Below are 24,485 nucleotides of genomic sequence, written 5' to 3'. Positions count from 1 at the left end.
TTTTAAATGTCAGATGCAGAAAGGTAGATTGCTACTCACCATAGAGATAACACATTGAGTTGCAGATTGCAGACAGGCACAATGAAAGACACTTACATATTAGCTTTTGGCCAAAGCGTTCTGCAGAAAAGGAAACAAACAAACACACACACACACACACACACACACACACACACACACACACACACACACACACACACATACACATACACACACAAGCAAGCAAGCAAACCACACATACACGACAGTTACCTCTGAGAGCTCAGAATGAAATGCTGGTCCGAGTTGCTGGAGATGGCTGTCGTGAATGTGAAATGTGCTTGCTTGTGTGAATGAATACGTTTCCTTTTCTGAAGAAGGCTTTTGCTGACAGCAAATGTGCAAGTGTCTTTTCATTGTGCCTGTCTGCAACTCAACACGCACACACGCATACACACTTGGTAACTCAATAAACTAAAAATTATGTGCTGGAAAAATTTATTTTCAGTAAATCTATGCAATTACCTTCTTTCAGACCCATGATATACATTGTGTCCAGCCCATCAACTATGGTCAGACCCAAATAAAACCAATCATGGAATGCTCCTGTTATTGGTCTGAGATGATCATGACCCCATGCAAATCTTTTGTAGCCATTCCAAGCATGTTTAAATGCTGCTATTACAGCCAACTGTCTCTCATTTGATGGCTCTGTAAAATGGAGTGGTGTTAAAATTCTGACAGAACTATACAAATTCTTTCATTTGTTGGAATGGGTTAATACATACTACAGCACTATTTTAGGAGTTATACTGACGCCACATCCAGAGATATCAGTGAATAGTCAATTTGGTTTATGCAGGGAATAGATGGGGTTAAGATTTGTAAAGGGAGGCAAAGGCATGATTATCGTAAGCAGGTTCGAGAGGATGTAGGTCACACTTGTAATGCAGAGGTGAAGAAGCTTGCACAGGATAGACTAACATGGAGAACTGCATCAAAATAAGTCTTTACACTACAGACAACAACAACAACCACCACTAAGTTAAACAGTAAAAAGCTGAAAAATTGCTGAAATGATACCTTTAGGCCGAGTGAAATGTCAATTCATTCATTCATTTACAACTGAAATTATACATAATAAATCAACAGTGTGCAGAAAATATTTATTTAAAATGTGTGTACCCTCTGAAGAAAGATTTAGAGCAGCCTATAACTAGAGCACACAAACAAAAAGTTGGGAAATTTTTAAATAATATGGTAGGATGTGTCTTCTATCATGAAGAAAGGGCACAGTCATCAGTAAATATGGTATCAGTTTTGTGTAGCTACATTGTAAACTACTACTCCACTGTACTGTCTAGCTTATCTGGCATATACTGTTAGAATCATAAGATGGAAGCGTATCACACTGTCAAAATAGGAAGTTGTATGTTACGTGAGGCGTGTTTCAAAAGCAATAGCCAGTTGGGAACAAAAGACTATAAAAGAAGCAGTTTAAAACTTTTCTACCGGAGCCACATGCAGTTTCACTCTTTCTATACTAAGTCAATTATTTTTTATACACTTCTGATACTGTGGAATGATGTATTAAAATGTCCTCTGCATAGGGTCCACCCCTTGCCATATTTTCCGTGCAAAATATATTTTAACTTCTGGTTTTGGTGAATTTCAAGGAAAACACTAAATGGATTTCTGTTTGAACACCATAACTGTGCTAGGAAGCCATGATGTGAGAGCGAAGTTTCTCTTTATTTCTTGTGTAACAATCAAAATATTTCCAAAAACTAACTATTCAATTCAATGCTGCTGGAAAAAACCATTGGTAATATCAGCTGTGGAGCAATGATTTCTGGCACTTTTTCACTAAAACAATAATCACAGTCTTTTGCCTCAACACTAGACCTGCCACTCATTATGGATACTCCTAGCACCCTACCTAAATTCAATGCATTGTTGCCCTCACTTTTTTCTGTACTTGCGGCTGAAGGACAACGGAAAACTCAACTGCATTGTGATCACTGATAATAACTCACAATGTTCAGATATGTTCATTTTTGCAGCAATTTCAAATTGCTGTCAAAGATATACCCACATCAGAACAAGAAACTTCAATTATTTATGTACAGAGGCTCTTTACTTGCTGCTGACCATTCCTTTCAGGGTGTACCTTATATATCCCCAGAATTTACAGTGCCCACAGTAACTTATTGTTCCAAAACTGCCAAACAGAATGCTTTACTTTATGAAAAGGTGCACATTCATAGTGGACACAGAGACGCATATTTCCACATTTTTACCATAAAATGGTTAGGAGAGAACTGTTCAATGCTGCTTTAATTGGGGCTTTTAAAAACTTTGCTCCTGCAAAACATTGTGTAATACTTTTTGTACTTATCTAAACATGTTTCGATATGTATGTGCCACCTTCAATGTGCCTCAATTTATTTCTACAAAAATATAAAAAATTCATGAGTTTTTTCTACTCTGGGCCTAAAAACTGTAACATGCAATTTTTTTTTATTTTGACTGGTTATATGAAAATACATCAATTGTTAAGGTTGGCTTGCTTTTATGCCTTTGTGTGGCTTGGCAGCATGTCATTAGGAAAGTAGTTCAAGAATTTGCTTAAAGGGTTATTTCTTTTGAATATCAGTAGCAGTGGTACACTTTTAGTACTTTTGTTTTCTGTTGTACTGCTCAGTTTTAAAGTTACATACACCGCTTTTTACAACTTTTTCGCTTTCCTCTCGTATCACATCATTGATTTTCGTATTCAAACACAAGATTTGGGCAAAACTTATTCTGACATGCTCATCAAAACATGATGATGTGCTAAAGTTAAGAGCATATTATCACTAGGACTCTGAGGTACTCAGATTACTTAGTTTTAAAATTCCTGCATGTTTGGCATATGTCAGCAGAGTGAACTACAAATAAACTTATAGATGCCAGTTTTGTTAAAATTGTCTATGGAGATGTTAGTATGGAGATTTTTCTGTACTGTGTTGTTTGTGCAAGCACATTTGTAGTCCTGTGCGGCACACACTAACATAAAGCAACTAAAATGTTCACAGTGTGGGGAACATACTGAAGAGCTGGAACTCCACACAGTATAAGGACAAAATGTATTTCCAGGAGTCATTTTACATTTTCATCAAAACTATTTTTTTGTTGTTTATGTGAATGTCAAAGCAGAACCTAAAGATCATTAGTACTAGTAACAGTGGATTACACAAATTGGTTCATGGACTGTCTGCAGTCGATAAGTTACATCTTCAACACTCCTCCAAATTTGATAACATGGTTACTCTAGGGGGAGGTGGGGGAGGATCAGAGAAGGTAGTATTATCAAAAACATGACTTTGGGTCATTTGTGTAAAGGTTTTTGAACTCTGTATGAAGGAAGCCTTCACAAACTTTCACTTCGTTTACTAGCTTCACTAGAAATTTGGTAATACATTGTTCTTTTACAGAAAGAAAGAGTATTTTCATTATACATCTTCTCTGCATATGCCAAAAATCCTCCTCCCCTTTTTCCTCCCCCAGCCATTCCGTCTCTTGATTATTTAGTTCACTTTGGTTAGCTCTTTGCATTGTGTGCCTTGATAACAGATGTGGATTCAGATCCCATTCAAGAATACAGCACATATACATGGATAATCTGCAAGTAACACTTATGTGCCTGGCAGAGGGTTCATCGAAGCACCTTCACAATAATTCTCTATTAGTCCTCTCTCTAATTGCATGTGAAGAAAACCAACACCTATAACTTTCCAGGCAAGCTCTCATTTCCCTTATTGTACTATGATTTCTCTCTATGTAGATCGATGTCAACAAAATATTTTCACTTTCGTGGGAGAAAGTTGGTGACTGAAATTTTGTGAGGAGATTCTGCCACAATGAAAAATGCCTTCCTTTTAATGGTGTCCATCCCAAATCTTGTATCATATCCATGACACTCTCCCCCCTACTTCACGATAATACAAAACAATTCTCGATGTACTCTGTTAATTCTATCTAGTAAGGATCCCAGACCGTGCAGCAGTGCTACAAAAGAGGACAAACAAACGCACTATAGGCAGTCTCGTTAGTACATCTCTTGCATTTGTGTTCTTTCAAATTTAAATTGTTCATAATTGTAATTTCTAGATATTTAGTTGAATTACGACCTTTAGATTAGACTGATTTAGCATGTAACTGAAGTTTAATGGCTTCCTTTTAGCACTCATATGAATGACCTCACACTTTTCATTTTTAGGGTCAACTGCCAATTTCATCATTCAGACTTATTTTCTAAATTGTTCTGATCCTCTGATGAGTTTAGAAGATGATAAACAACAGTATCACCTGCAAACAACCTAAGACGGCTGCTCAGATTGTCTCCTAAATCGTTTATATAGATAAAGAACAGCAGAGGCCTATAACACTTTGGGGAACACCAGTAATCACTTCTGTTTTACTTGATGACTTTCCATCAAGTAGTACAAAATGTGTCCCCTCTGACACGAAATCACAAATCCAGTCACATAACTGAGATGATATTGCATAAGCACACAATTGGAGATCTAAAAATACGGAATCAATTTGAACTCTCTTGTCAACAGCACTCAACACTTCGTTTGTGTAAAGAGCTAGTTGTGTTTCACAAGAACAATGTTTTATACATCCCTGTTGACTGTGTGTCAATAGACCACTCTCTGAAAGGTAATTCATAAGTTTAAAACACAATATATGTTTCTAAAATCCTGCTGCATATCGACATTAACGATATGGGCCTGTAATTTAGTGGATTAGTCCTACTACATTTCTTGAATATTGATGTGACCTGTGCAGATTTCCAGTTTTTGGGTACGGATCTTTCGTAGTGTGAGCTGTTATATATGATTGTTAAGTATGGAGCTATTGGATCAGCATACTCTGAGAGGAATCTAATTGGCATACGGTCTGGACCAGAAGACTTGCTTTTATTAAGTGATTTGAGTTGCTTCACTACTCTGAGGATATCTACTTTTAAGTTACTCATGTTGGCAACTGTTCTTGATTTGAATTCTGGAATATTTACTTTGTCTTCTTTGGTGAAAGTTTCGGAAGGCTGTGTTTAGTAACTCTACTTTGGCAGTACTGTTGTCAATAGTATTTCCATTACTACCATGCAGAGAAGGCATTGACTGTTTCTTGCCAGTAGCATACTTCAAATGACCAAAATCTTTTTGGATTTTCTGCCAGGTTTCAAAAAAAGTTTCATTGTGGAAGCTATTATAAGCATCTTGCATTGAAGTCCGCACTAAATTTCGAGCTTCTGCAAAAGATCGCAAATCCTGAATATTTAGTGTCCATTTAAATTTGACACGTTTTTTTCGTTGTTTCTGCAACAGTGTTTTGACCCATTTTAGTATGAGCTCCATAATTTGTTAATTTATTTGGTGTAAATCTCTCAACTACTGCCAATATTATTTATTTGAATTCAAGCCACATCTGGCCTACACTTACATTGTTAATTTGGAAGAATTGGACATTGTCTCTTAGAAAGGTGTCCAGTGAATCTTTATCTGAATTTTTAAATACATACATTTTTCATTAATTTCTGGAGAATTTGACGGTTACAATATTCAATTTTGGCAAGGCAACCCTGAGTTCACTAATCCCTGCATCCATTTTGATGCTTGTTATTAGCTCAGGATTATTTGTTGCTAAGAGGTCAAGTGTGTTTTCACAACTGCTTACTACTTGTGTGAGCTCATGAACTAACTGCTTGAAATAATTTTCAGAGAATACATTTAGCACACTTTCAGATGATGATTTATGCATACCTCTAGATTTAAACATGTATTCTCACCAACATGTCGAAGTTAAATTAAAGTTGCCACCAACTATAATTGTATGAGTCGGATCGTGTTTGAAATTACACTCAAGTTTTCTTCAAACCTTTCTTCAATTGTAGCATCCGAGTTGGGAAGTCGGTAAAAGGATTTTATTCCACTGCCAAGGATGACCTCTGCCAATACTAACTGACAGGAACTAACTCCTTCATTTTGCTACAAGATAAACTACTTTTAACAGCAACAAATATGCCACCACCAACTGTGTTTAGCATGTCCTTTTGGAACACTGTTAGGTTCTTCACAAAAACTTCGTCTGAACTTATCTCCAGTTTTAGCCAGCTTTCAGTGCCTATAACAATTTGACCATCTGTGCTTTCTATTAACACTTGCAGTTCTGGTACTTCCCCAGCACAGCTAAGGCAATGTACAACTGTTATACATCTACATTCTTCCTATATTCGACTTGCACCCTAAATAATTAATACTGACCTGGGAAAACAACACTTTCCAAAGGTGGTGAATTAATCTGGTTAAAAGCTACTTCATCCTTCAAAATATTTTTATATTCTTCTGGCGACACCAACTGCCCAGCAACAGGTTTTTTATCAGATGATGGAGCAACAGCTACTCTGGCATGTGTTGACTGCTGTAACGACAACAAAAAACATCAAACATAACAAGCAATTTTAAATAGTTTTTTAATATTTAAATATTCTTTTTTAAAAAAAGAAGAAAATTAAACGCAAATAACTGTCATGTGTAGCCATTGGCAAGAAGTAGAGTGAGCTAACAGTAGGAAGTAGATTTACAGAGGTCTTAGCCCAAACAAAAACATCAGTTAAAGATAAGTAAACAATACACAAAAGAAATTCAATGCTTAGGTTTTCTTCGAATTTTGATTAGTCTGCCACATTTGTTAGCCTTTATGTACCTTGTCAATAATGCTCCCATTGCTCTGCTTGTTATAATGCCTATTATTCTTGAAATGATAATTAAATGGACACCCTAGCTGCAAACAGATGTACTTCATGAGGGACATGTTGAAAATATGTGCCCCGACTGGGACTCTAACCCAGGATCTCCTGCTTACATGGCAGACGCTCTATCCATCTGAGCCACCGAGGGCACAGAGGATAGCGCGACTGCAGGGACTTATCCCTTGCACGCTCCCAGTGAGACCCACATTCCCAATATGTCCACACCACTACATGGCTCACAGGGAGCGTGCAAGGGATAAGTCCCTGCAGTCGCGCTATCCTCTGTGCCCTCGGTGGCTCAGATGGATAGAGCGTCTGCCATGTAAGCAGGAGATTCCGGGTTCGAGTCCTGGTCGGGGCACACATTTTCTACATGCCCCTAATGAAGTACATCAACGCCTGTTTGCAGCTAGGGTGTCCATTTAATTATCATTTCACTTCTAGCAAAGCTGCATGGTCATCTTCGGTAACTGTTCTTTCGGGAACAGATACTATCGTCATGTATAGCCTATTATTCTCCTTATTTACCGTTTGAGATCGTATTGCAAGCTTTCTTTTACTGTTCAACAATAAATGTTTATTTGGTTCAATTCATTTCTTGCATTTCATTTGGACAAACATGCTCAACTTGAACAAATTCTTATATCCAACATTGTAATAAATCTATTTTCCATTACAATATTGATGTGGATTATAATTCTTGAAATGCCAATATGACACTCACAACAGATTTTAAAGCAACAGCTTTGTTAGTGCCACTGTTTCAAGAAGTTGTAAATTGAAATGAATCCAACCATTCACTGGATCACCACTGTAGTTCACAACTTAACTGTTATAATGTATACACAAAATACAATGTTTGTCAGTATTTACTATATTTTTTTACTATGTTTGATTATGGACTACATAGCAGTCCTTTCTAGTGTCTTCTTGTACCTAGCCCTGAACTTGGTCCTTATTTTTCTCACTAGGTTTCTTCATGTTCTAGTAACTTCGGGTGTGTGAGATCTTTGAATGCCTTTATCTTGTATGTATCATCATCATCATCATCATCATCATCATCATCATCTAATTTGTTGTTACTGAGATTAGTGTATGTTCATTTCTGACCTGTTCTCCTTTATGTCTTTCATCCAGTTAATTTGGGTTTCGCTGCCTTCCATGTAGTCCATAATTATTTCAGCCACTCTCTCTGGTGCCATTTTTTGACACATTCGCAGATGTCTTTCTTCTTAAAGAATGTAGTTTCTTTTTTAGTTTTTTTCATACAATTCATTACTTGAATATCCTGACAGATTAAAACTGTTCTGCATAGTTTGTGTGCCAAGACCAGTACAGTGAAAGACAAGGTTGCAAGTTCGTATCCCAAATCAAGATAGCATTTTAATCTCCCAGGAAATTTCAAAAGAGCACACACTCTATTAAAGAGTGAGAGATTCATTCAAGAGTTCCATATCTGGTCATAATTTGTATTCTTCACTGTCTTTCTTAGATCCAAGTATCGGCAAAATATTTGCTGTTCAGTGATGTATAATCAACACACACTTTCAGAATTTATTACAGAATTATGGGGCCTGAGTTTACTGTCAATTGAGATTTTTTACTATATAGGTATTTTGGTGTAAGTGGCATGCTATTTCTATCCCCTCCCCCCCCCCCCCCCCCCTGCCGTGTCTGTTTTGTTTTGTCAATTATTTCCATCTTTTCATTAGATACTTATAATCCCATTCATTAAAAGTCATCTGCCAGTATTACTATATCATCTGTAAAAACCAGACAGTTGGTTTTTAGTTTAAATCTGTCTAGTGTCATCTCAGTCGCAATATCCCATCTCCTTGTGCAACACCAGTTCCAATTAGAAATAGGTGTAACAGTATGCCCATGAAATTCACTTGAAGCTACCTGCTAGTTATAGTTTCTCTGATTAATAGTTTCTCTGATTAAACACTTGATTTTTTTCAGAAATCCCAACTTCTTCTATTGTATTGATAAAGGCTGGTCTACCAAATGAATCACATGCCTCTGGAAATCTACTAATATTATGACTTTGTAGGATAGAGAATAAAATGAGTTGTGTTTCCTGCCTGATCTTTCTTTCTTGAGTCTAATCTGGTAATTGCCTCACTCATTTTCTTTCAGATTTTCAATTCTGTTTTGAAATGGCTTAGTAGAACCTTTAATAAAAATGATAGCAATGAGATTGAACTGTATTTGTGAACATTAGTCTCACCATTTTTGTGCAATGGGTGAATCACTGTTGTTTCCCATTCATCTGAAATACTTTGCCTTCCAGAATGCCTTAAACAGCACTTACTTAGTGTTCCCAAGCATATATAAGTATTTGCATGGCTATCAAATATTTATTGTACACATTGTTTTTCAGTTGTTTTAAAATCTCCTTTATTTCTTCTTCATTAGGCCATTTGCTGTCTGGTAGCTTACTCTTGGTTCCTCAAGTTATAGGTTCTTCAGATCTTTAGTTCCGAAGCCTTTGAAAATAGTCTGCCAAAAGTTAGCAATTACACTCAGTGCCAGTGAGAAGATTTTTATTTGAAACCTCAAAAAGAAGAATGTATGAGTTGTATCTTGTCAGTTTAGTAGTATTTGACAAAAACTGCCTGTGTTATTCTTAGAGAATTTGTCTTTCAGTCTCTGTAATTACGAATCATATTTTTCATTCATCCTTTTCAATTATATGTTTCCTTCCTTTGGACTCTAGTCTGTTCCCAATCTACTGACTTTTTAGTGGATTCTATTGCTTATACAGTGTGACTATTCCCCTAACACTTTTACATATATTTCATTCCACCAAGAAATTTTTTCTTGTTGTTCTTTACACGTGACTCTTTTATTGACTAAGTATTACATGTTTTAATCTGTGTTACAGTATCCTTGCTTCGAAACTCTTCAGTCTTCTTTCTGGTATTAACTTAATCTTCATTCTGATCAGGTAAAGATCAGAATTAAAGCTGACTTTTCTCATTACCTGTAATTCTTGAATCTCCCTTTGGTTACCATAGCCAACAGTGACACAGTTTATTTGGAACGCAGAGTAATGTTTTCAGCGAATTCCACACTGCATACTTTTTGGGCTTATTCTGGAACTTCACTGTCACGATATTCAGTTCAAACTTTATGTATTTCTACTAATATCTTGTCACTTATGTTAGTTCTGGTATGTGTTGTGAATTTCACTGTAGCTTTTAACAGTCAATTTCTCCTGTAATGAACTTGCAGTTGGACTTCGGGAAGCCAGAAGAGAAATGCTAAGAAGGAAGCCACGTGGATGACAAAGTTTTATCCTTCTACCAAAAGCAGTGTGGTTTTGGAACATACCCAAGATATGGGCATGTTTGTTACTTAGCAGTATGGCTGAAATAAAGAAGGGCAAAGATTTAGTGTTATGCATAGGTACAGCCCAGATGCAGGACACAACTGACCTGTTACTGCAGTTGCGCAATTATGATAGCAATGTAAGGTATGAGGAGAGCTATTGAGGACATCACACTGACCCCTTCATCATGAACACCCTAAATGCCCATAGGAAGGACTGACAATTAAAGGAAACCCAATCTCACTGCTAGTTCAAGTCATCTTGAGGTTTGCTGTTCACTCTGTATTGAACTATATATTTGGCAGACTAAGAACTGGACTACTTTCTGTTTTATTTAAGATAAAAATATTTTTCTACATTTTGGAATTTCATGTATGCAAGAGAGGGACTAAACCTGTGCTCGATGTGTGATAGAGATAACTAGGGCCATTGTCAATATATTGTGGAAAGAAAAATGACAACATTACCTTGGCAAAAGCACAGACATTTAGGAATCAGCCATTTAATTTGTCTGCAGAGGCTTGAAAGATAGCTTCAGACATTGCCTTCACCATAATGCAACAGCAGCTTTTTCTACAGTGCTGCAGGGTTCAACATGCTGCGTATAACAGAACAGATCTACTTATCTGCCATTGTGCTCACTTTGTATCTCACTGTTTGAAAGTTTTTTGTACACTTCTAAAATTCAAGTTTTGGACTTCAACTGACTCTTCTATATGAATTGCCTATTTATGTATCATATGGCATGGTTCTGCAGCTGACCATGAAGCAGGAGGTCTCTTTACTGTAACTGAATGGTGAGAGGCATATCTGTCATTAAGTGTATTAAGTCTAAGTCTAAATTCCCACACTTTACCATATCATGTTGGCTTATATATTACACTCTGATAAGGGAAATATGAACAGTTCTTCTGAAAGTGATTATGGATGATTTGTTTCACGTTTCTGCATGTTTTTAATATGGACAGGAAAATTTCATGAAACGATCATGTGAAATTATGGTTTCCAGCAAAATAATGGAAAATCGGCAATTTTTATGAGTTGTGAAATTTATAATTTTGTCACATAAAAATGTTATAAATCTAAGGACTGGGGTTTACTAATACCTGTAACTGATATCTACTGAATATCAAAACTGCATTTTGTCTTCTAATCTCCTCAGGCCTGAGGTTCATGTATAATCTTAAAATAACTGCTTGTTTCAAATGTAACAAACTTTGATGTGATGATGAAAACACCACCAAATTTGGCAGAAAATAACACCTACTTTGGTCTTGAAATAAAGCAATTTTTTCTTGTACCTAGATATGAGGTAAGGCTTTCTCTAATACTCTGCATGAAGTACATTACAAATATGACACCAGAGGCAGAAATGCCAGGAGCAAAGGTCTGACTGGGATGAATCACTTTACCTGTGCTATGGCCTTTAAAATTTTCACATGACAACTCTGATGTTTCCCACTCTTTAACAGGCGGTAGGTTTCTTAGAAACACAACATGTTAGGATTTTGCACGACTACTAGTCCTCACTGATGATTTTGTTTGTTTACAGGTACATATCTGCAGTTCTTGTAAATGAAACCTAAATGCCACAATGCTGTATAATGTCGCATGGCGCAGTCCACTCATAAAGCAGAGTATCATGTGATAATGGTTTTTTCTTTTTTTTTTGTATATTTAAAGGACACCAATGCAGCTACACTCCATGCTCAATAGATTTGGCTTACACAGCAGCCAGAACAGACAGTCTCTACACTTGCTTTTCTGTTAATGGACACCTGTTACGTTTAGTTGTGATAGGTTAAAACTGACATCCAACACTGTAACTGGTGTCATGACAAAGCTTTAGCAATTTATGCTGAGAAACTTTTCTGAAAATATGGCACCTTATAGAAAGTACTAACTTCACCAATCAATGACCCAATTGATATGTACTTTAACACAGGGCTTAATTTTGGCCAGAACATGCCAGAATGGTATTCCAGTACCTCCAAGGGAATTATTTTTTGAACTCACTGGGGCAAGTCAGCACCAGAGATTTAACATAGTACAAATGTATTAAATCACAATGTAACTATAAACGTTGAGCTTCCTACCTTATTATTGGTATACCAGTACTTTGTCTCTCTGTGTCATCTGTCTTTTGTTTATGACTGCCAGCAACCTCAGGGATTTACAGTATGAATGAAGAGGTGCATTTCGGCACCTAAAATTTTAGAAATTAAGCACTGCTATAACCTAATATAAACATCCTCGAATGACGCTGCTAGGCAAGTTACACTTGCATCCCTGCATTCCTCTTGCAATTACTGCCTAAAGTACAGGCTGGTGAACATTAAACTGGCATCGTGTCAAGTAATCATTTCTTCAAGACAGCATTTGAATGAATCACCAACACCCCATTTTTCTTGCATTCAGCTTCAGCTTTAGCTTAGTGGGGTGTTTTGGGGGTCAACAGAACCTATTGATACTAAATGTCTCATAATGAAATGATGATGTGTTGCGTCCTGCCATATGTGCACAAACAGAGAGAGATCAGATTACTGAAAATATTTCTTTTGCATTTATATCAGTCATGTAAATTTAAGCTATGGTGACAGATTAGTAGTGTAGCCCAGAGCCCTGATATGTTGGAAAATGACAGTTTTGTTATAAGTTGGTGAAATGATACTGAGTACTTGGCATCAACTTCATCAGCTTTCAGGATAACAAGATTCAACTTTGGACAACTTCAACTGGTGTTCCCTCTCTCCTGTCATCCCATTAGGCCATTGCATGCCAGCAAATCTCAGTTCTAAAGCCACTTTTATTAACAGCAAATACCATTAGGGAGTATACATATTAGCGTGCAAGTAAAAGGATGCCAAGGTCCCTGGACGCATTCCTGCAAAATGTTCAGGTAATTATTTTATGTAGTGCTCACTTCTATGACTACATAATTTTGTAGCCATGGCTACAGTGCCCAAATTAAGATATAAAGCTAGCAACCCATCTGCAGGCCAACCAGAAATATTTCTAAGCGTGAAGCTGAGCTATTTGGTTAGCTTATCCATATGGTGATGTTATCACAGTTTATAATTACCACAGTTTATAATCCATCAGGTTATCTAAGAACTTCACACATGGAATTTCATTCAATAATGTCTTCACTGATATCTATTTCTCAGACATCAAGTCATATTGATTCATTTGAAACTGCTTAATATAAGTCCTTGTAAGACTGAGGGTTAAGGTGTTTTCTCGTAATTAGCTGCAAGCCTGCTCCATTATGCCACTGACCGAATCTGGTATTGATTCGCGTTGCGGCATTTGTCAGTTTTTCAAGAGTCCTCTAACGTTCTGAGAAAATCATTGATGTAGGACGAAAACAGCTGTGGATCATGTATTAATCCTGGTGTGACTTCATATTTAATGTTCTTCAGTTTGGAATTTAATCTTATGTCTTTGATATAATTTGTTAATTTGAATCCCTACTTTCTATTGTTAAGTTGATTCCATCCAGGCATGAGGAATGTCTTTAATGCTATAATATTTTCTGTTTACTTAGCAGAATGTTACTACACAATCGAAGGCCTTGAGAAGGTCAAAGAATGCTAACAGGGTAATTCTTCTTGTTTAGTTCTACCAGAACTGAGTTTGTAAAAATAGTGTATTGCTTTCTGTGTAAGCAAGTCTTAACACAAATCAAAGCTGTTGTCAGAAGACTGTCACGGCAGTAGTTTCATATTTTGCTATTCCACACTGCCCCATACCGCCAAAATATGTCAATCAAATAAATATTTTATTTGAGTTTTGAGTATATAAGGAAACTTCTACAAAATTATTAAGAACATGAAAGGGACAGACCTCTATGGAGGTCAGTTCCTTATCTCCATTTTTCTAAATGGGTATCAGCCCTAGCAATGAAATGCAGCCGGTGGGCACCAACATCCCTGCATACCAGGTGCAGCAGTGGGCTATCTGGAAACCATGAGGTGGACTAGGCCAAGCACCACAATAATGCAACACAGGGAAAACTGAGCCGTTGAGGGATGAGCCAACCTATTTCCATGCCACCAGGCTGCAGATTTGTTGCTATGAATATTGATGGAAACAGCATGTTGGCATAACATGTGGACTGTGAACAATTATAAATAACCATTAATTTTAGCACGGCGATGAGCAATCCAACAGCGCTGTGAAGATGGGAGATCCACGCTGGACGATATTGAACAGCACGCAGCCACTGCAAGTTCTGGGCTTCCATTGCTACACCTTCTGCTAGTGCTGCGTCCTCCCCTTTTGTACTTGATACTTTTCCACCAGTGGACTCCCAGCCCAGTCTAGCAGTGGCCCAGTGAAGTTTGTACAGAACAGGGCAAGAGCAATCTTGCTAATATCGGAGAGCAGGGATAAGTATTGGCATTCACATCTGCCACTACATCTACACTGATACTCCACTGCTCACCTTACGGTATGTGGCGAAGGGTGCCCTGTACCACCGCTAGCCATTTCCTCTCCTGTTCCACTCGCAAATAGAATGAGGAGGAAATGACTGTCTATATGAGCCCTGATTTCTTGTATCTTATCTTCATGGTCCATACGCGCAATGTATGTTGGAGGCAACAGAATCATTCTGCAGTCAGCTTCAAATACCAGTTTCCTAAACTTTCTTAATGGCGCATTCCCCCCTAAAAAATGTTGCCTTCCCATTTGAGTTCCCAAAGCATGTTCGTAACACTTACATGTTGTTCAAACCTACCAGTAACAAATGTAGCAGCCTACCTCTGAATTGCTTCAATGTCTTCCTTTCATCCCACCTGGTACAGATCCTCAACATTCGAGCAGTACTCCAGAATAGGTCGCTCTAGCATCCTATATGTGGTCTCCTATACAGATGATCCACACTGTCTCCTAATAAACTGTAGTCGGCCATTTGTCTTTCCTACCACAATATTCACATGCTCATTCTGCTTCACAGTGCTTTGCAACGTTACACACAAATATTTAAACAGCGTGACTGTGTCAAGCAGGACACTACCAATCCAGTATCTGATCATTATGGGTTCATTTTACCTACTCATCCACATTAACTTACATTTTTCTATATTTAGAGCTAGCTGTCATTCATTACACCAACTAAAAATTTTGTTTAAGTCATCTTGTACCCTCCTGCAGTCACTCAACTTCGACACCTTACCGTACATCACAATATCATCAAGCAAACAAGTGCAGGTCACTGCCCACCCTGTCTGACAAATCATTTATGTACACAGAGAATAATAGTGAACCTACCATACTTCCCTGGGGCACTCCTGATGAAAGCCTTGTCTCTGATGAACACTTGCTGTTGAGGACAACATACTGGGTTCTATAACTTAAGAAGTCTTTGACCCATTCACATATCACTGAACCCATTCCATCTGCTCACAATGAGGCACTGTTTCCAATACTTTTCAGAAATCTAGAAATATGGACTCTACCTGTGGAGCTTCATCTATAGTTCACAGAGCAAGCAGAGTTTCGCACGAGTGATGCTTTCTAAAATCATGCCAATTTGTGGACATAAGCTTCTTGGTCTCAAGAAAATTTACAACATTCGAACTAAGAACATGTTCAAGGCTTCTGCAACAAACTGATGTTAGAGCTATTGGCCCATAATTTTGCAGGTCTGTCGTTTTGCCCTTCTTATACACAGGAGTCACCTGTGCTTTGTTTCAGTTGCTTGCATCTTTGTGCTGGACGAGAGATTAATGATAAATGGCAGCTGAGTACGGGACCAATGCTGTAGAGTTCTCTTTGAAAAACCAAACTGGGATTCAATCCAGACTTGGTGACTTATTTGTTTTCGACTCCTTCAGTTGTTGCTCTATGCCAGGGATGCCTATAACTATGTCACCCATGCGCGAGTCTGGTTGATAGTCAAACGACTAAATTTTGTACAAGTCCCTTGTGTGAACAATTTCTTGAATGTGAAATTTAAAAATTTTGGTTTTTGCTTTGCTATCTTCAACTGCCACACCAGACTGGTCAACAAGAGACTGGATGGAAGCCTCAGACCCACTTACCTATTTTACATAGGACCAGAATTTTCTCGGGTTCTCAGCCAGATCTTTTGCAAGGGTACGATGGTGGTGATAGTTGTATGCCTCATACATAGGCCTTTTCACTGACGTGCAAATGCCTACTAATCTTTGCTACTTGTCTTTTGCGCATTCTCTTTTGAATCGAGAGTGCAACAGCCTCTGCTTCTTCAGCAGTTTCCGAATCTCTCTATTAAATGCTGATAGATCTTTTCCATCCTTAATCCACTTACTAGGCACATAATTCTCCTGATCACAATTTACAATCTGGTTAAACATTGCCCATAATTCCTCTACATCCATCTTACTGGAACCAAGTGATGTCAATTCACTGTCTAATTGAGATGCTAACAAGTGCTTATCTGCTCTTTCTAGCAGAACACTTTCCTAGCCTTCTTAGCTGATTTATTAACTTTCTTAATGGTAGCTGCCATAAAGACATAATATCACTAATCCCTGTTTCTATACCAACATTGTCAATTAGCTGCTCACGACAGCTTTCAAAAAACTGTCTCCTAAAGTACTTTGCATGACCATCTATCCGTATCCCCTGAAATGAATCCATAGACATCCCAGTCAACACTTGGCAGGTTAAAGTCGCTTCCAACTAGTAACCCACGATCTGGGTATATACTTGCCACTGACAATAGACATTCTTTGAATGGCTCTAGATCTGTCACAGCAGAATTGGGTGGCCGGTAAACCATCCATCAATTAACTTGGTTTCACCTAGACCTGTTATAAGTGACCAGATAGCTTCACTGTCACACTCAACTTGCACCTGAACAGAAACAATATTTCTGTCAACTGCAATGAACACTCCCTCTCCTACAGCCCCTAATCTGTCTTTCCAACATATATTTCCACGACTCGCTACATAGCTCACAGCTTTTCACTTCTGGTTCGAGGCAGCTATTGGTATCAAGAATAATTTGAGTGTGAGAACTTTCCTGGAGGACAATAAATTCAGGAACTTTGTTACAGTGGTCGTGGCAGTGCAGGAACTTCAACACTGCCAGAGGTAAAACATAACAATCTGCCTGACCCGAGTGATCCAGACTGGCATAGGCACATGTGAAATTCCATTGTACTTAGGCAAAATGCATGGTCAGGTTTGCTGCATGACATTCTGAAGCCTCAACACTACTTCCAAATGGGGTTAACATGATAGGTTCACAGTGATGAAGAGACTGACACTGCATAGTAGCGGGTTATTAATTGACAGAACAGCTAGTGACATTATGGGACTGATATTCTACCTATCAGCTTCTATTACAGGACTCACTAGACTGAACATAACACAGCCAAAGCTGGGCTGGTCACTGAAACTCTTGGGAGTGTTCTCATTAACACCTTGAAACCCAACCTAATACTCTACCTGAGCCAGCTCATGTTGTTGTTGTCTTCAGTCCTGAGACTGGTTTGATGCAGCTCTCCATGCTACTCTATCCTGTGCAAGCTTCTTCATCTCCCAGTACCTACTGCAACCTACATCCTTCTGAATCTGCTTAGTGTATTCATCTCTTGGTCTCCCTCTACGATTTTTACCCTCCACACTGCCCTCCAATGCTAAATTGGTGATCCCTCGATGCCTCAGAACATGCCCTACCAACCGATCCCTCTTCTGGTCAAGCTGTGCCACAAGCTCCTCTTCTTCCCAATCCTATTCAATACCTCCTCATTAGTTATGTGATCTACCCATCTAATCTTCAGCATTCCTCTGTAGCACCACATTTCAAAAGCTTCTATTCTCTTCTTGTCCAAACTATTTATCGTCCATGTTTCACTTCCATACATGGCTACACTCCATACAAATACTTTCAGAAATGACTTCCTGACACTTAAATCTATACTCGATGTTAACAAATTTCTCTTTTTCAGAAACGCTTTCCTTGCCATTGCCAGTCTACATTTTATATCCTCTCTAATTTGACCATCATCAGTTATTTTGCTCCCCAAATAGCAAAACTCCTTTACTACTTTAAGTGTCTCATTTCCTAATATAATTCCCTCAGCATCACCCGACTTAATTCGACTACATTCCATTATCCTCGTTTTGCTTTTGTTTATGTTCATCTTATATCCTCCTTTCAAGACACTGTCCATTCTGTTCCACTGCTCTTCCAAGTCCTTTGCCGTCTCTGACAGAATTACAATGTCATCAGCGAACCTCAAAGTTTTTATTTCTTCTCCATTAACTTTAATACCTACTCCAAATTTTTCTTTTGTTTCCTTCACTGCTAGCTCAATATACAGATTGAATAACATCGGGGATAGACTACAACCCTGTCTCCCTCCCTTCCCAACCACTGCTTCCCTTTCATGTCCCTCGACTCTAATAACTGCCATCTGGTTTCTGTACAAATTGTAAATAGCCTTTCGCTCCCTGTATTTTACCCCTGCCACCTTTAGAATTTGAAAGAGAGTATTCCACTCAACATTGTCAAAAGCTTTGTCTAAGTCTACAAATGCTAGAAACGTAGGTTTGCCTTTCCTTAATCTTTCTTCTAAGATAAGTCGTAAGGTCAGTATTGCCTCACGTGTTCCAACATTTCTAAGGAATCCAAACTGATCTTTCCCGAGGTCGGCTTCTACTAGTTTTTCCATTCGTCTGTAAAGAATTCGTGTTAATATTTTGCAGCTGTGGCTTATTAAACTGATTGTTCGGTAATTTTCACATCTGTCAATACCTGCTTTCTTTGGGATTGGAATCATTATATTCTTCTTGAAGTCTGTGGGTATTACGCCTGTCTCATACATCTTGCTCACCAGATGGTAGAGTTGTGTCAGGACTGGCTCTCCCAAGGCCGTCAGTAGTTCCAATGGAATGTTGTCTACTCCCGGGGCCTTGTTTCGACTCAGATCTTTTAGTGCTCTGTCAAATTCTTCATGCAATATCATATCTCCCATTTCATCTTCATCTACATCCTCTTCCATTTCCATAATATTGTCCACAAGTACATCGCCCTTGTATAGACCCTCTATATACTCCTTCCACCTTTCTGCTTTCCCTTCTTTGCTTAGAACTGGGTTTCCATCTGAGCTCTTAATATTCATACAAGTGGTTCTCTTATCTCCAAAGGTCTCTTTAATTTTCCTGTAGGCAGTATCTATCTTACCCCTAGTGAGGTAAGCCTCTATATCCTTACATTTGTCCTCTAGCCATTCCTGCTTAGCCATTTTGCACTTCCTGTTGATATCATTTTTGAGACGTTTGTATTCCTTTTTGCCTGCTTCATTTGCTGCATTTTTATATTTTCTCCTTTCATCAATTAAATTCAATATTTCTTCAGTTACCCAAGGATTTATACTAACCCTCGTCTTTTTACCTACTTGATCCTCTGCTGCCTTCACTACTTCATCCCTCAAAGCTACCCATTCTTCTTCTACTGTATTTCTTTCCCCCATTCCTGTCAATTGTTCCCTTATGCTCTCCTTGAAACTCTGTACAACCTCTCGTTCTTTCAGTTTATCCAGGTCCCATCTCCTTAATTTCCCACCTTTTTGCAGTTTCTTCAGATTTAATCTACAGGTCATAACCAATAGATTGTGGTCAGAGTCCACATCTGCCCCCGGAAATGTCTTACAATTTAAAACCTGGTTCCTAAATCTCTGTCTTACCATTATACAATCTATCTGGTACCTTTTAGTATCTCCAGGGTTCTTCCATGTTTACAACCTTGTTTCATGATTCTTAAACCAAGTCTTAGCTATGATTAAGTTGTGCTCTGTGCAAAATTCTACCAGGCGGCTTCCTCTTTCATTTTTTAGTCTCAGTCCATATTCACCTACTATGTTTCCTTCTCTCTCTTTTCTTACACTCGAATTCACCCATGACTATTAAATTTTCATATCCCTTCACGATCTGAATAATTTCTTTTATTTCATCATACATTTCTTCAATTTCTTCATCATCTGCAGAGCCAGTTGGCATATAAATTTGTACTACTGTAGTAGGTGTGGGCTTCGTATCTATCTTGGCCACAATAATGCGTTCACTTTGCTGTTTGTAGTAGCTTACCCGCATTCCTATTTTTCTATTCATTATTAAACCTACTCCTGCATTACCCCTATTTGATTTTGCATTTATAACCCTGTATTCACCTGACCAGAAGTCTTGTTCCTCCTGCCACCGAACTTCACTAATTCCCACTATATCTAACTTTAACCTATCCATTTCCCTTTTTAAATTTTTTAACCTACCTGCCCGATTAAGGGTTCCGACATTCCACGCTCTGATCCGTAGAACGCCAGTTTTATATTTTACCCAAGAGGTCACCATCATTTAATCATACAGTAAAGCTGCATGCCCTCGGGAAAAATTACGGCCGTAATTTCCTCTTGCTTTCAGCCGTTCGCAGTACCAGCACAGCAAGGCCGTTTTGGTTATTGTTACAAGGCCAGATCAGTCAATCATCCACACTGTTGTCCTTGCAACTACTGAAAAGGCTGCTGCCCCTCTTCAGGAACCACACGTTTGTCTGGCCTCTCAACAGATACCCCTCCGTTGTGGTTGTACCTACGGTACGGCCATCTGTATCGCTGAGGCACACAAGCCTCCCCACCAACGACAAGGTCCATGGTTCATGGGGAGGAGCCAGCTCATAGAAGCCTGAATAGGGCATATCCTGGGCAGACCTGATGCTACAGCATATTGGGCACTACTGGAAGGAACACTGTGTTGCGGTGAACTTGAATGACACAATATGTGGCACCATAGCAGCTCTGACTCTTATTTTGTGCAGCCTGCATCCACACGAGGTGGAGAACCACCCCACCTAGAGCACCTCCTCCCAGGTATTCAGTTCCCAGTGGACTGAATCACCAACCATGTACGAGTGACAAGAAAGGGAAACAGAGAGAGTGAATACTGTTGTGTTTGTGAATATTATAATATGAATAGTGTTAAGAAATGTATTCCCTAGTATTTAAGATGTCGCAAAGCACTACTGCTCTGGGCTCAGAGGCTGTGATTATGCAACATGAGGAGTGATGTCATGGTGACATAATTAAGATTGAGACAATAGTATTATAAGTTATTTAGTAAAAATTGCATAAGAAACCGCATGCCTGAGACAGCAAATGTAAAACATGTAAACTAATAGTTGTACAGAAAGACATGATAATTGTGGCGCCAAAGTGCTAAACCTACAGAATAAATTCACAGTCTCCAAACTTGGTAGTTCAAGCCACCTAGCAACTAAGAGAAAAGCATGTAACAAATTATATACTGTATCCATGTATTCCGAATCGTGTTGCACACCAGTCCAGGTTAGAGACCTGAGGGCCAGGTCTTCAGACAGAGGAGGTAATGTAATGCTGCCATTATTTTTTAGCCATTACCACAGAAACTAGTAGTTTAGCCAGTGGGCACTACAATGCTGGCATGCCAGTTGCAGCATCAGGGCTGCTTAGGCAGCATGAGGCAGACTAGGTCAAGCACCACTATCATGCAACACAGCTGGATAGCACAGCTCTTATCGCATGAGCTAAACGGTTTTCACACCATCGGGCCACAGATTCTTGTTCTGGACGTAACTGGAAACTACATCAGCTTAACATGTGAGCTGTGGATGAGTATAAATAACCATTAATTTTAGCATAGGTAGGGAACCGTCCAGTAGCACCAACAGATTAGCAATGCCAATCTGGATAACAGGGCGATACAGGACAGCACACGGCTGCTACAAGTTTGGGCATCCACTGCCACACCTTCTGCAAATGTCAAGTCCTCCCTCTCATATTTGGTACTTCTCCACTAGTGGTCTGTCCCCTGGGCCACTCCAACAGCCGCCAGAATCTTACCCTGGAGATAACCGGTCAGTACAGCCACCCATCCTTCCATCTTGGGTGGGTGCCTAGGCATCATGTTCCATCACTTGCTGGGGCAAGTTCCACCATCAGAATTTGGCATGTATGCTTCTGGAGACAGTATTCCAGGCCACCAATGTCACAGCAAGGTAGCTGTCAGCTTGCTGCTGTCATTTGCTGTCCTTATCTTGTGCTGCAATGGGGTGTGGCTGCCACTTCCACCAAGACACTACCAGGGTAGTGCTAATGAAATGTTTTAACGTTTGATGTTCTCTAAGCCACCAAAGGCCTGCAGCCATGGCCTCGTTATACCGCCATGGCCCAATTCCGCGCATGAGTAGTTTTGCACACAGGCCATTTCAGGAAATACACCCTGACTCGCTGACTTATTGAAAGTGTAACTCAAAGGGATTTAAAAGTTGAACTGATGAAACTGATGTCTGCAGTGCCTGCAAAAGGATATCTAAGGGATATCCTTCCAATAGTTCCCATGTTTTGATCTAGTGTTAGGAACAGTTTACTGAATTTAGTAGCCAATAGTTTGTCTTGCAGCTATTGCCATCTTCGAGTTGAATATCATTTGATTTACTTAATTTCTTTGTTTCATCCTTAAAAATCTCCAAAAAGTTATTTCTTTGGCAACAGTTAGTATATGAAATTTGTTGACTCCATTTCAGACTTTTTGTCCCTCTCTACAAGTTACAAGGCTTCTCCTCAACCAAACCAAAGACTTCTACATCTGTTCCACTGCCTAATTGCTTTCCTTAAAATGAAACATGTAAAACTATTTACAGTTTCAATGTGGGAGGGAAGATCATTAGCCTAAACAAAACCTCAGATTGGAGAGTGAGATGGGGTGTGTAAGGACTTCAGTTAGTTCTGTCCTTTTCAAGGAACCCATTAAATAATTTGCTTCAAGTGACTTAAAAAAGAATTGGAAAAGCTAAATATGTGTAGCCAGACAAGTGATCTGATCCCTGCTAAAGCCAAATACAAGTCTGCTGTCTTAACCACTGCATCATATTGCTCAATATGGGCATTATATAATCTCTAGAGTATAATCTCTTCTAACTGCATTTAACAGAAGTAAAATGACGATACTATGTGAAAAAATATTTTCCTGGTCCCTATTTTTGTTATAAAACAAAACTGTTCTAGCAAGGATATACTTGTGTAATACAAAGTAAATCAAAAGTTTTATATTTTCTACCTTTGGAATCACAACTTTGGTACTTACTACAGATGTTACGATATGGTGTGATGATGAGAGTGGTACTTCTTTTCTGTTTCCTGCTCTCACAGGTAGTTTGTTTTCTTTATACGAGTCAAGCATTATGTAAATTATTGCTAATACTGCAGCAAATACTAGAACATAAAGAAGGCTTCTCTGGAATCTTGACAGCTGGTTCCATGCCTGTAAAAATTACAAGGACACAATGATAGATTTCTTCAACTTAAGATTATTTCATATAATTAGTACACTTGATTATCCTCTTTCTTCTTCCTCTGTGTATGGGAAGTATACAAGTGACAGTGAGCTTACTGAAAATGGAGTAATAGTTCATTGTGACGTATGTGGATAGTTCATTATAACATAGGTGGTAGTAAGAATAGGGCATGCCTGGACCTTGAAATTTTCTTGGCCTATTGATACTATGGTTTGTAAATGCAGCCAGTTTTCATTTACTTTCCACCACAATATTCAACTGGCAATTGTTAGTCACAATCAGGTGAGCCATCAAAATTTGACACACACTTCCCACACAACATTATTTTTTGTATTCAATGAATGGCACATGGTATATATTTCACTCATGCCATTATCTTTGTAACAAGAGTATCAGCACTTCTCTCCAGCACAGACTGTGCCATCAACAGTAAAGATGTGAAACTCAGCTTTCTGGTAAGTTACAATATATCTATGTAGCAAAGATTAACTACAATCCCAAAACAATGAATAAAAGGTAAAACTGTATTGAAGAAACTATTCCAGTATTCCATTGGATTAGTTTAAGAAAACCACAGAAAAAGAGAACAAGACAGGTAGACTGAGATTTTAGCTTTGCCATGGTTGACAAAGGCAAATTCCTTAGTATTGTGCATCAACTGCGGAATTAGTGTTTTAATGTTCTTAGTTAACAAAATGGTCAACATGTTACATATGCATACCTGTACATATACTCTAAGCTTCTCAAAATTAAAATGATTAAAATGAGTTACCCTCTTATGATTCATAAGAAAGCAATACACCTGAAACCTCAGTATCGAAGTTTTGACAGTTTTTAAAAATGGCATTGCATCACAAATATTACAGAGCACCCATTGTTCCCATTGTCTTGCTTCCTCTTACACAACTGAAGTGTAGCACACCGTGACAATGAGGCCAGTATTTTTTTCACTTGCATGGGTTTTACTTTCTTATATGTGTTACCACATACTTATGAAGTGCGTATCAATACTTGCATTGCACACTGAAGATCAAATGCAAGATTTTTCC

General features: G+C 38.5%; 1 protein-coding gene and 2 non-coding genes across 3 annotated transcripts in view; 1 reads left to right on the top strand and 2 right to left on the bottom strand.

Annotated features, from left to right (window-relative positions):
- LOC126267052 (endoplasmic reticulum mannosyl-oligosaccharide 1,2-alpha-mannosidase) overlaps positions 1-24,485 on the bottom strand; it is a 112,502-nt gene that overhangs the window by 80,011 nt on the left and 8,006 nt on the right. Inside the window, exons 2-4 of the mRNA XM_049971890.1 lie at positions 23,226-23,402; positions 6,294-6,450; positions 505-690 (exon numbers count right to left, since the gene is read on the bottom strand). Coding sequence (XP_049827847.1) covers positions 505-690; positions 6,294-6,450; positions 23,226-23,402 — 520 coding nt within the window. The remainder of the gene's footprint in view (positions 1-504; positions 691-6,293; positions 6,451-23,225; positions 23,403-24,485) is intronic.
- Positions 6,856-6,930, bottom strand: Trnat-ugu (transfer RNA threonine (anticodon UGU)). The gene has a single exon. It is a non-coding gene; the product is annotated as a tRNA-Thr (tRNA).
- Trnat-ugu (transfer RNA threonine (anticodon UGU)) lies at positions 7,068-7,142 on the top strand. The gene has a single exon. It is a non-coding gene; the product is annotated as a tRNA-Thr (tRNA).

The sequence above is a fragment of the Schistocerca gregaria genome, chromosome 4 (assembly GCF_023897955.1).
Source record: "Schistocerca gregaria isolate iqSchGreg1 chromosome 4, iqSchGreg1.2, whole genome shotgun sequence".
In the NCBI taxonomy this organism is placed as follows: domain Eukaryota; kingdom Metazoa; phylum Arthropoda; class Insecta; order Orthoptera; family Acrididae; genus Schistocerca; species Schistocerca gregaria.
Note: the sequence above shows the minus strand (reverse complement) of the source record. Positions and strands in the feature narration are given on the sequence as shown.